This window comes from Neodiprion pinetum, chromosome 4 (genome assembly GCF_021155775.2).
Source record: "Neodiprion pinetum isolate iyNeoPine1 chromosome 4, iyNeoPine1.2, whole genome shotgun sequence".
Taxonomy (NCBI): domain Eukaryota; kingdom Metazoa; phylum Arthropoda; class Insecta; order Hymenoptera; family Diprionidae; genus Neodiprion; species Neodiprion pinetum.
This window is the reverse complement of record NC_060235.2, coordinates 31397435-31411225: the sequence shown is the minus strand read 5'-3', so window position 1 is coordinate 31411225 and position 13791 is coordinate 31397435. Positions and strand designations below refer to the sequence as shown.

At 36.7% G+C, this 13791-nt stretch overlaps 1 protein-coding gene and 1 long non-coding RNA gene across 2 annotated transcripts in view; one reads left to right on the top strand and one right to left on the bottom strand.

Moving 5' to 3' along the window:
* Positions 1-575: 575 nt before the first annotated feature.
* On the bottom strand, positions 576-7639 carry LOC124218116 (uncharacterized). The gene is made up of 3 exons (XR_011176834.1): positions 7569-7639; positions 743-1022; positions 576-663 (listed from the first exon to the last, which is right to left on the bottom strand). It is a non-coding gene; the product is annotated as an uncharacterized lncRNA (long non-coding RNA).
* Positions 6376-13791, top strand: part of Su(var)3-3 (lysine-specific histone demethylase Su(var)3-3) — a 222566-nt gene continuing 215150 nt past the window's right edge. The window contains exons 1-11 of the mRNA XM_046624541.2: positions 6376-6585; positions 9590-9817; positions 10246-10453; positions 10596-10747; positions 10982-11143; positions 11241-11357; positions 11756-11932; positions 12060-12335; positions 12417-12554; positions 12714-12787; positions 13033-13181. Of these exons, the coding sequence (XP_046480497.1) occupies positions 9794-9817; positions 10246-10453; positions 10596-10747; positions 10982-11143; positions 11241-11357; positions 11756-11932; positions 12060-12335; positions 12417-12554; positions 12714-12787; positions 13033-13181 (1477 nt within the window). The 5' untranslated portion in view covers positions 6376-6585; positions 9590-9793. The remainder of the gene's footprint in view (positions 6586-9589; positions 9818-10245; positions 10454-10595; positions 10748-10981; positions 11144-11240; positions 11358-11755; positions 11933-12059; positions 12336-12416; positions 12555-12713; positions 12788-13032; positions 13182-13791) is intronic.

Here is a 13791-nt window from a genome sequence, read left to right as displayed (position 1 = left end):
ATGCATTCACGCACACCTTTCAACATTTCCACCTCAAGGAGTGTTCGACGTGCATCCCGCTCCCAGACGTGGTGGATATATTCCGATTGCCATCGGTTGCAGCGGCGCGATACTACTGCACTTCTGCCGTGTAATTATTTTTAAATTATCGGTGAATTATTCAAGGCGGCGCACCCAGTCGAGGTGTGAAATATAAACTAGAATATCTGAAGAAAAAGAAAAAAATACCTGCGTGTACAACTATGTACAGGTACAACTATATGCAACTCCGAGGATAGTCAAGACTTACTTCTGAGGTAAACGCACCGATGTTGTCCTTGAGTTTCATGGCACGTAAGAATGCCGTCTTCTGCCCACGCAATAGATATAAAGTGCTGTTGGTGTCGGGTTGAAAATTTTCTAATGAAAAAATAACGCATTAACCATTAAATCAGAGTTTTTTGAAGACAATTTTTTCCATTCAAAAAATAAATTCAATGGTTGGTGGAAATTCTTCCGATTAAAAAATCAAAATTAACGTTTCATGACAGTGCCAAAGTATCTACAAATTTAATGCGTCTCAGATTATGGCTTAAAGGGGGGAATCCAGTATTTATTGTTAGATCCACCTGAGTAAGAGCATGATAATGGAGCGGCAAAAAATCCAGCGCAATACTAAAAAATCTAAAAATAGGTATAATTTTTTAATTTTTCTTTTATCATCAAAATTTTATGTAGATTCATGTTATGCAGCGACACGCACTTGCAGGGTTTTGAATATTCATCGCCATTGCCAGCATAAATTTATTGCTAAAACCTTGCATTTGGTTGCTGTCGCTCGGCTCTTGCGGAATATCAGCAATTAATTTGTGATTCTTCGAAGAAACCGTACGCACGTTGTACATACATCAGATATTCAAGTTCACTCTTCTCTTCGATAACTTCTTCCGCAACATTATACTTTCATCTTGGGAGACATATAACGCGATGCTTGAATAAAACGGTGAACGATATCTTCCGGATACTTTGTGCTCACTTCATTACTGAAACATCAAGTACCGATATTGAGAATCGCCTTACCGAATGAATGTTACACTCTTCTGACGGGTTAATTTTCGATAAAGCCTTCACCGTATCAATGTCTTGACGCTTTTTTGCAATTCAACTGATGTCGATACAATAAATGGAACACAGCATATCTATATTCCATATTCATTGTCGTGTCACTGAAGAAACAAGACGATTACCGTTTTACGTGTTTTGTTTGACCACACCTGTAAAATCTACGGTTTTTTACAAAAGGCGCCTTAGTGTGCGTGCTTACACTTATTTCGTTGCTCATGAAATTGTTTTAGTTATCCATCAGCACTGTGTCGGCAAAAGAGCTTTGGCTTCCAGTCGCAAAATATTGCAATCACACGAATATATGCGTACAAGTTTTTATGGCACGGTAGGTACGTGATGATAATCTCGAAACGTTGGATGCTTAATGTAAATTATACATCGTACAACATACAGCGTAAAAATGTAACTATTTGAATACACTCAAGCGATTATCGTGCGGAAGATGAGTATAAACTGCGAATTCCATGAGTGAATCGTAAGCGAGGCCCATGCACTTCTGTACACGTATCATAATATTAACTGACAATACGTGAAATCTGATAATTCACTTAAAAAATTTTTAATGCACCATTCGTGAGTTACGAATTCGTGATGATTTCTGCACGGGCTTAAGTGCATTTACACGTAGTACAGAGTTCTGAAATCAATTTATGCACATTCATTGTTACCGCGGCCTTTAATTATATAAATCAACACAAGCCTCAAAATAATTGTAAGTAACGTCGGAGACTCCGGATTCATCTCCTTGGCCAAGACTGTTTTTTCTCGTTCGTGAGTAAATTTATTTTGTGCTGCTAATTTTATCTTATTATAAATTCATAATACCTAAAATTTCTTGAAAATATTGATCATGCTACTCTGGCTGCAGCTATTCTATACTTACATCATGTATTTTTCACCGCAGGTTATTATATGAAGTGTAGGAATTTTCGACCTCGTATGTAAACTTCTATTGAATCTTGGTGATCGGTCAATTATTATGTAAACGTATTTTTTGTTAACGTTTCGGCCCGGATATGGGCCCTCCTCAGAACGATTTATTTATTTAACTGTCAAGAACAACATAAATTTTTTATAAGAATAGTACAATCAGACATTAAATACTGTAGATGTAATACTCTTAGGGCTATTATATATTATAGGTTAGTGAGTACATTTTGATTAATTGAAAAAAAGATAGACTTAAAGTATTATTTACCTTTTTACAGTAAGCGGACTAAGATACAGTCGAATTCATAAATTACAATTTGTGGAGACAATGTTCTTTGAGAAACGGTAGTCATTGTCGGCTCCTCTGGTTGTTTAACGTGTAGGAGTTACAAGTTGGAGGTCATTAATTAAAAAGATTAAAAAACTATGTATCTTCACAGTCTGTGTGTCAATGTATTAAAAGGTTTTAAAGAAAGTTTTTTTAGCAGTAAAATTAGTTTGCACAATGTCCAAGAAAGTGGAGTTGGGATCTTTATGACTATGTTCTCCATGTCTAACAAAAATTTTTTTTGTTGAACCGATTGGGTCAACAGGTGAATAACGACTGATGGGAGAAACAAATATGATCCAGAGTGAAGGTGAACCAAATATAAACATATATACAAAAAAACAAAAAAAATTATTATGTAAAAAAAAAAAACTGTGCCATGGGGATACTAATTTTATGTGTCTAATTAAGGTTAAACAATATGTGGTGTGTGGGCGGGGATTAGCGGTTTGTAAATATTACTTAAATGTTCAACATCTTGTCTAAGGTTAACGGAATTAGTGTGTCCTACAATTAGTGTGTCCTAAAATTCTAATTCCGTTAACCTTAGACAAGATGTTGAACATTTAAGTAATATTTACAAACCGCTAATCTCCAACTTGTAACTCCTACACGTTAAACAACCAGAGGAGCCGACAATGACTACCGTTTCTCAAAGAACATTGTCTCCACAAATTGTAATTTATGAATTCGACTGTATTTTAGTCCGCTTACTATAAAAAGGTAAATAACACTTTAAGTCTATCTTTTTTTCAATTAATCAAAATGTACTCACTAACCTGTAATATATAATAGCCCTAAGAGTATTACATCTACAGTATTCAATGTCTGATTGTACTTTTCTTATAAAAAATTTATGTTGTTCTTGACAGTTAAATAAATAAATCGTTCTAAGGAGGGCCCATATCCGGGCCGAAACGTTAACAAAAAATACGTTTACATAATTAACCGATCACCAAGATTCAATAATAGCAGGTTATTATAGTAATTGATCTTGCAAAATGAAAATACGTTAAAGTTTCAACGAAATTCAAACGAGTATTTGTGGTCAAGATACGACGTGAAAGGCTAATGAATTAGTTTAATCATTTTCACGTCGGACGGTAGACGGGAAATCCCCTTGAGAGCATCATTAGTTGTCTTTTTCTTGGACCTTCGCATACGTCATACGTGCTTACAGGTGAATTCTTGGCAGCTGCGGTCGTACGTTTGGATAGTGTAGCCAATACATATGAGACGGAGACAGGTGTAATGAAATATTCTGGTAGTGATAAATGGCTTAACAAAACAGATACACAAGAAACAAAAAGAAAGATAGATACGGTAGAGTTTGACGGATTCTTTATCATACTTTACGTCGTTCTGAAACAGTTCTGAAAATATTTATTACAACAATTCAATGAATCCGATGTAAAGGCAGTGTTACACTATTTTATATGTTACGGTTCTGAAATTGTCATGAAATACAATACTTGTATTCAATAATTGACATAAGGTGATAACTGGTTACAAGTTCGAGATCCAAGACGCGTCTGCATTTGAGTACAGGTTTCTTTCTTTCTTAGAATTTGTTGAAAAAATCGGAATTCCCGTTCTCAGCCGGTTTATATTTTCCACGAATAAGCAAACATTGTAAAGGAATCTCAAATCGGACAAACAATCATCCGTAAATAGTAGGCGCTGCACTTACCTGATATGTACTCCGCAATTTGCGGAGTCTATACATTAGCATAGCTTAACAACAAGTGATTCATTGATCATTGTCTTGGAATCTGTCCAGCTAAGCGGCTCGGGTCGCATCAAATAGTTGCATTATGTATGATATGTTTTCATAGATAATTTGATAGTGAGTATATGTATGTGTGGCGTTTAGAGGTAGGAGGAAAGCTACGAAAATCGAAAGACGCAAACCGAGCCGAATAGACGATACGTTCAAGTCTGAAATAACTGTCGGATTAGTTAATTCGGGAATATCAGAATAAATGAGAAAAACAACTTGAACTAAATTAACCATATTTTCTCCAAAATCGTTAAATGGTATGGAATAATTATTTAACTGGAAAATAATAGTGCGACTTCGGTCGTCGAAGCTACTGTAATCTGTCAATCAAACTTCATCATGCATTTCGTATTACACGTGGGGTTATTCGCACATCACGTGGTGAGATGTAATTGCAGCTTAGAACGTCGATGCTGCGGTTCGGATGATTAACATGTGTCTTGAATGGGAATCTCGTAGTTGAACGACCCGTTTTCTCATAGCACGTGCGTTTGTACGACGCCCTTGCTCCATCGCACGTGAGGCTTAATTCAATCGCACGTCGTCTTGAAAACATTTTCCTACATCTTTGAGCTGGATGTACGAGTTCTACTACTACTTGTACATATGTTTTTCTACGTTTTGAACTGATGGTTCTCATCAACACAAAGAGAATCCCCTTTTCAAAAATTTCATATGTCAAGGCTAAGTGGTTGCGAAGCAATTTTTTTAATTTGGTATTTAAATTTTAATCAAACTGCACTAATAAAACGAAGTTCCAGTGGATTTTCATAACTCCGTACTTGTTTAATAATTTTCAAATGTGTGGAAAGGTTCTGAAATCTGAAAGAACAACCTTTTAAATATACGAGAGCACTTATCAAATAAATAATTTCAATTTATTATTCATACTAATTATTTTCCTATTCAGAATCTAAAGAATTGTTTACACGTCAATGTTTTCTTTATTTTTTTTCCTTTGAAATAAACAAAATAAAAGCTTCTAAAACTGTTCTTCAAGTCTCGGTTTCTTGATTAAGGGTATAAGATTTCGATGGTGCTGAACGACTTGGAAAATATTGGATCACCAAAAAACTATGTGAATTGATCCGGAAATAGATTTTTATGGGTGTTAAATGAATAGAAATCAAAAGAAAAGTATCGAAACCAGTCTAAGTCTACGTTAGTGTTTAGAACCGCGGTAATGCTTAAATACCGAATCACGAATAAAATTTACATTTTCAGAAGTAAAATGGTCTGCAGTTACGAATTTTTAAGCTTATGATGTCATTTCTCGTTGTTCAAGTACGTAAAAACCTGCTGCATTTGATTTATTTTCACCTAAATATTATTCAACACACATCTCATTCTGCAAAGCAATTTCTGGCTTTCGACATTATTCTCATCAGTCATTCACGTCAAACGTGTACGCAAAAAATGTTACCCACGTAAAACAGCCACGGTGGTAGTGGTACAGTAATTCAGCTTTTTTCAATGAAGCAGTTATTATTGCAATTATTCTTGGCTCACGGTACGACTGTATATCGCATGAGAAGAAAAACTTGAAACGCAACAAAGTCGCGTTTTGCCTCTGTTGGCGTTTCACGTGGCGCGCACCTTGTCGACTGTATTTTCTGTCTCTAGAGACAAGTGGTTATAACGTACCGTTGGCGGATCATAGATTTATGATCGATTGTTAATTACACTATAACTAAGGTCATGCTTGCTTACATTTGGCACAGCTGTTTACGAACAGTCGTCATGACACAATGCAAAATGTATCGGCTGAAGTAAAATTTGAGGCCTACTTTCAGATTTCGAAAGTTAATCATTGCGTGTATAAATGACAGCTATACAGGTAAACCATTGAGAAAATTTCGAATGTTGGGTAAACTTGAGCCATGGCCTACTTGTCACTTTAACGTATCAGTATAACGATAAATCTAATTGTCAGCGACTTGGTAGAAAAAGACACGAATAATTGACTCGAATTAAAAAATAATTCCCACGGATAATTAACTTTGAAACGATTCAGTTTTACCACTGTATAAAATTACGGTGCAGAGTTTCTCATAAATTCATAGATACTAACGGATAGCGGGAAAAACGTATAAATATAAAGTATTGACAAATAGTTGCGGTTGTGGTTGACGGTTGCAGCGTAATATATTGTGGCTCGATCAAACCACACGTGCTTGTAATGATTTCGCAGAAAGAACATTCTAATTATAGCTCTCAGAAGTGATATCGAATGAATTGACCGACCGGCTTCGCAGACAGGTGAAAACAGGAAATCCTATTCGAACACCTTTCGACTACCCACCCAGCGGCTTTATTCTCGCAATTTTTGAGTACCTGTTGCAGTGGGAACGTCGCAGCGCAACGCGGTTGCACAATGCATTGAAGAGGAATCGTATTGTTGCAATATGGTGGGCACGTATCGTTATCTTAATGGAGACTAAACGTAAGTACACAAAAATAGAATCACTGCACGCGCAAGAGAGTGGCTGCTTACCATTACGTTTGCGACTTAAGCGTGCAAACTTTTCCTACCAAGTATCATTCCGAGATTGTGACGCGTGTTACACTTTCGATTGCAGCTATCGGTATAATATCAACGACCACCTGTCGTTTGCAGCAGTCCATAATTATTCATTTTCATACCATGTAGCATGTGATTCTATGAATAAGCTAATTTAATTCCAGATAGTTGGCTTAAAACTTGCTGCAGCTGCCTTACAGGTCATTGTTTCCTCTAACAATAAGAAGAAGGCAAAGGCTGGTCAATACCGTTTTCACTCCTGCACTGGATGAGTGACCTCTGTCGATACGGAACATACTTTGAATTCTGCAACGAGTACTCACAAATCAGCACAAAAAATTTCTAATACTTGTATTGAGTTGAAATTGAAGGTAATACTGGAATTTAGCTATATTTTTTTTTTTACTTTATACCATACCATTTTCTTCGACCATTGATGCAGTTAAATTTGGTCATTTTTATAATGTTCTACACGCAGCTTATCGAAATGGAGGTGGACTACTGGTACAAACTTGAAACGAATCTTGAAATCCCATTCACAAATAGAACAAGGTTCGAACTATAGGGGAGTTGCAGTCGCTTTTACGGTCTGCACGTTCATGTAAAGTGAAGACATGAGACGACTTTCGTTTTCCTAACTTGTATTGTAAATGAATGCCTGAGTTACGTACGTGACGCACATCGTCGGATAAATTAAGTATGTAGGTGTATAATGTATATAATGTATAATGTATATACTGCATGATTTCAAGAAGCCCCATTAGAAAAGGCATGCCGTTTTCTACGGAAAACGTTCCAATTAAAATTATATTAAAAGTTCACAGCTGTAGTAGATTTCAACACTACTCATCCCGGTAATCCTTAAAAAACGGATGAATTGTACGCGATAACAAATCTTAACTCACTCGACAAACAATGTGAAATTACATTTCTACACGCCCGCCTTCTAAAAATGAACTACTACGGGAATTCGGTTTGCGCAGTTAAATTGGCTTTGCTTAGAATTCTCCTACCCATTGGCACCACTTCCACATCCATAAATAAAACTCGTTTGAAGGTTATTGTACATAAATATATAATATTGCATGACGTCTACAAGTAGTCAGTACAGAGTTAAATCGCAATGGATATCAATATGTCCACCTCGACATCTACTTTCATGATATACGTGCTGTAAAATAATTACAACACTGTTTGTACTTGCATCAATAACAATATTCTGGAGAACTTCACAGGTTTTATACGGAGAAGATTATTACAGATCAACCATTTTTCATGTTTCACAGTACGAATAAATTTCAATACTTTGTAGTAAAACGAATATCATTTCGTTTCATAACTTTAAATAAAAAATTGACAGAGGATCTTGAAGAGTTCAATTTCTTCAGTGTTTCTTTGCGGTGATTTTATAATTATTTTTCTATTTCTTCAAGGTTGAATACCGCTGTTGGCAACGCGTACAAGTTCTAGGTGCTAGCCGTAGTGCGTACAAAAATTATATTCAACACTTTGAGACGTAAAGAATAACGTAAATATTTTTCAGCGACACGCGTCTCTTTTCGGTTAAAAAATCGTTAAATTGTCATCGTGTGTTTGAATCCCCATTGAATTTATATTAGTTTGAATTTCGTTGTAGGTTTAGAAAGATATTTTACGGGTGCGCTTTATTTACCTGATTTCAAAAACAGAAAAAAACTGTCCGTTTGGTAAATATTAGAAAAATTGAGAAACCAATCACTTCTTACAAGCCTCACGTTCTCAAAAGGTGACGAATAAAACGCATCCCGTGTTTGCAGATTGTTGAAATAGACGTAGATGTATGATCTAACATGATCGCATGAGTGTGTGTGAGGAAAAAAGTCTGACCATTTGAGTATGTGTGAAAAATAAACGAAGGAATTCACAGATTTATCCATCTCGCATAATTGAAAAGTCATGTATCAGATATTCATTAGCTGAAAATCACTATTCAACAAAGTTCATAGATTCAACGGGTCAATAAATTGTCTAGCTTGATCGTGAAGTTCACATTTGAATTCAGAGATAAATGTTTTTCACCAACTTGTGTAACCTAATTACCTAGAATCCATTGTATAGTGGAAATAAATTTATCTCTTGAATATTGCGCAGTGTCGCCCAATTTGTTTAGTAATTTCTTACTTCAGTTTTTCGGTAATTGTATCCATCGCAAACAGATAAATCTAATATTGGGAGTTTTGTAAAAAGTATGCTGCTCGACGCCAGCAAATAGGCAACCGACGTTACATTTCACATCCGACAGTTGTAGCTCTGGTTGCCTATTTGCGGCGCGATGCGGAGATTTACTCACGAAACTCTTGGTATTCCTAGGTACATGATTAGGACAAGGCGATGTTCTTACGCTTTAAATCGGCTTGACAGTGAAGGTAATTTATATTTTGTCTTAACTCTTTAGCTCAATCTGCAGCTCGATCTGGGATCCTGAAAGATCAACGGAGAACGTTGGTATATATGTGAACTGACCGAACACTGTTAAAGACGGTCATCTTAATCGGACAGCGGTATGTTTTATAGTACTGCCTGTTAAACGGTACCCACCGATAAAGTTACCGGATCCGCAACACAGCTTCGGTCCACTTACCCGCAGAGTATTGATCACGAAAATTTGGCCAGGTGTGATCGTTGACTGAAGACTATACTGAAAGCAGAGAGAAACCTCTGAAAGGAGGTTTCTCTCTGTACTGAATATGTTGGGCGGGCGCTTACCTTTTACGTCAGTTTTCTAACGCAATACGACACCAAGTGATTTGCATCAGAAAATTGATGTAAAAGGAAAGCGCCCGATACAGAGCCCGATACATCTTTACGTCAACGCCGCTTTTAAATTGTTCCGTCAACTTTTTTCCCCAACTCTCGATCATGGGTTTGATTTGAATTATGAGCGTAGTTTTGACTGCGACTATTGCGTGCGAGGTATCGACTTCCCAGAGGAACGACAATCGATGACGTTACTCAGCGCAGCGCAACGTTTGGCAACGTGCCGGTGGATCGGGACTGGAGAGAGATCAAAACAAACAACCCTCGTTCAGTGTGTGGATTACTTGTCTCCGCTGACCTTACGTGAACGAGGTATTTAATAAGGACTAGCAGAATGAGCCGAAGAAAGAAGGCGAAGGTAAGTCTTAAAAATGATGCTGAATACCATTGCGTTTAATATCACAAGCTATCGCTCATTTTGCGATAGAGGTTAATCGCGTATCCAGCGTCCTGTCATTTTCCTTGAACGTTGAAGTGAAAGTAGAATTTTTACTGGGATCGTGACTTGCGAAGATTTGATACAAAATATTTGTATATTCGGAATCATTATCATGCTGGGAAACTTTCAAACAGATGCTGTACTCATAAGAACAGTTGAGAACATGAGGTTATGTCATATTTTTGTCAAATGTTTGAAGAAATTCTTAATGTACAAGAGTTAATGATTTTTTACAGATGATCAAGTTCTTACATTAATAAGGTGTAAGGCTTCTCATACTATATTGTTCAAATTTATTTGACTTCCAGACAATGCTAAACAATAACGTTTTCAACACCGTTCTATAGGTTGAGTACAGAGAGATGGAAGAAAAATACAATCAAATTGATGATGAAAATGCATCCGATACTTCCGAAAAATCGAAAACTGGCCTTGGCACGCCAGAAAAAAAAATCTTGCCTGAACCGAAAAAGGAAACGTCAGAAACGTCAACTGCACCCAAAGTCGAAGCTAAAGAGGAAGACGAACAGGATAGTGATCACGAAGATCCGCACGGTAGGCATCTGCTGCTAAAATTACTACTTAACACACGTTTCACCTTTTAAGAATATCTTTTTACCATCAGCAATTTTGTGCATGTGAACCATGAATTTGACAATGTTTCAAACATCTTCATAATAATCTATACCGATTTCAGTAAAAGAATTATTGACTGGGCTGGAAGGCGCAGCTTTCCAAAGTCGCCTGCCGTTTGAAAAGCTGACCTCAACAGAGGCTGCCTGCTTCCTTGACGTATCTGGAGGACCGCCGCAGACTCAGAAAGTATTTCTTCATATAAGGAATAGATTGGTGAGTTATGCTCATTTAGTCTCATCCATTCTAAACATCGAATTATATTTCTCTGTTACATTAGTCACGTGTAACTCTATTGCCCCTCACTTCTCTTTAATTTGTTTCACCAAATGAGTAAATTTGAATATCTGAGAATACCCGTAACTCAGAATTATTTCCTTTCTGTTGCCGCTACAAAATTGAAGCTCTCGTCACTTCATAAAATAATAATTAAATGTTTTAATATTTTAGCTGCAGCTATGGCTTGAAAATCCTAAGCAGCAATTAATTATCGAAAATGCTCTGCCGGCTGTGGAAGCGCCATATAACAGTGATCCGATACTTGTTCGCAGAGTTCACGCTTTTCTCGAACGCCACGGTTTCATTAATTTTGGTGTTTTTAAACGGCTCAAGGTAAGTTGTCTTGTTAAATCATCTGAATGTAACCTGCATTTTACATAAAATTCGCTTTTCATCAATTATTTGTGTTATGACTTTTCTTTCGTATCAGCCATTGCCGGTGAAGAAATTGGGTAAAGTTATAGTAATTGGTGCTGGAATCGCCGGATTAGCTGCTGCCCAGCAAATGCAACAATTCGGATTAGAAGTTGTTGTGCTTGAGGCTCGGGTGAGTTTGCTATTTCTTTTTATCAATTAGTACCTTTTCTTATTCTTACAAATGACAAAAATTCGCACTTTTCCATTGGATAGTGGTAACATGCAGTTATGCTAATGCTTTACCAGTCCATTCTTAGTATGTATCGATTCACGATAATGAATAAACATCCAATCCAACTGCTGTGAGTTTATAAAAAAAATGACGAGTTTAACAGCTGTTCATCTATCGGGCTTGATCTTATTATCAGCTTACTTACGATAAACCAGCAATTCAATTTTTACATGCAGATGAAGTGCAGCAATCCTGTTTCCTCATGTTAATTACTTTTCATGCGATTATATTCTTTGAAAAGCAACGTAGAAATATCTAAAGGTTACCTTTAGTAATATATTTTGGTATTCATTCAGGATCGCGTCGGTGGGCGCATAGCAACATTTAGAAAATCTTCTTACATCGCGGATCTTGGAGCAATGGTTGTGACGGGACTTGGTGGAAACCCAGTAACTACCCTTAGCAAGCAAATCAACATGGAATTACATAAAATCCGACAAAAGTGTCCATTGTATGAAAGTGATGGTCAAACTGTAAGTCAAGAGTATTATTTGGATTGATTACGCCTCTTCCAAATATCTCTATTAATAATATACTCTTAGGATAGACAAAGGTTTATTTGGTGATCGACAGTCTGTTATCGTAATTTGTATTTCTCAGGTACCGAAGGACAAAGATGAGATGGTTGAGCGAGAATTCAACAGATTATTGGAGGCCACATCGTATTTGTCTCATCAGCTCGACTTTAATTACGTTGGTGGTGTAGCCACTGCAGTTAACCAACAAGGTCAAACAGCTTCAACGAGGCCTGTATCTCTTGGACAGGCATTGGAGTGGGTTATTCGTCTACAAGAGCAAGGAGTCAAACAACGACAGGTTGCACATTTGCGCTCTGTGCTTTCACTTCAGAGTCGATTGATCTCAAATCAACACAGGGTGAGTATTACATGAAGCTATATAACACAATTGTGCCAGAAAACATCGAATAGTGCGAGTAATTTCCATTATTTCTTCCAGATGATTGCGATCAAAGAACGTTTGGCAGAGTTGAATAAACAGTATAAAGAAATGTCGGAGAGCAAATCACAATCACGTGACATTACGCAAGAATTTGTCATTCGGTCAAAAATGCGTGATATTAACAACGCCTGCAAGGTATGTCTTAAAATCGTCATTTTCTGAAATAAGTTTTGCTTTATTGTAAATTTAATGATGATATTTGCATAAACTGGTAATTTTGATCAGCAATCCTTAAAATTTTACGACATACTTGAGTCAGAAAATCACGTATGACTAGACTTTTACTATTTACAGGAGTGGGATCAACTTGCCGAGCAGCAAAAAGAAATTGAAGCAAAGTTGCAAGAGCTTGAAGCCTCACCGCCAAGGTAGTTATGATTGCATTAATTACAGCTAATCGATTTTGATTTCACATCAGATTTTACTTTGTGATAATCTGTTTGATGAAATACTGAGCGATGAATCCTCATAAATTATTGTTTCAAATGTTTTCTCAAATAAATTTTTAGCATTATCTGTTTCAATTTGAGAAATTCGTCACAATCAACACCGAGGCGAAAGAACGTGATCTGTTTTGAAAAATATTATGAATGTGTCGTTTTTCATATTACAGTGACGTGTATTTATCATCGAAGGATCGGCAGATACTCGATTGGCACTTCGCTAATCTGGAATTCGCCAATGCGACGTCGCTGTCTAATTTGAGCCTGAAACACTGGGACCAGGATGACGACTTCGAGTTTACTGGAAGCCATCTAACAGGTAGAAGCAATTCGTATTCCGCTTTTCGATCTCTCACGACTCTCAAACTTCTAGTTATTATTGTGTATTTGGTTGCTGCGATATGGGTGATTGTTGATTATTGAAATAATGCCACTAATACTAGAATTATGTGATTGAATTGGAGGTTTACGCGTTTTTCACGACAAGCCTGAAAGGTGTTAGTGATACACTTACAGTGGTATTTTTACGATTTTTTTAAGGGCTGTCCAGATATTACGTAAGGCTAAATGGACGGCTCCTTATCCGCCATTGAAACTGTTTTGCATCGCGCAATTAATCTTAGTTCTTAACGTAGCTTTCCGCAAATGAAACCAATTCCGCCGTTCGATTTCATTCTCCGCATGTCATTTCAAAATCGTTCCACGACAAGTCGTCAGATTGATTCAGGAATATCAACTCGATTGCTTTCCCGGATATTCAGGGATATACTTCGAAATACTCCAGGTACCTAAATTTAAATGTTAACTTAAACTGCAATACCATACTTTAGTATTCTATTATACGTTGTACCGGTTGCGAAGAACATATTTTTTTTTGGTTAATATAAGTTAGTCAGCATCGCCGATCTGTTTTTGGCATGTTATTTCAA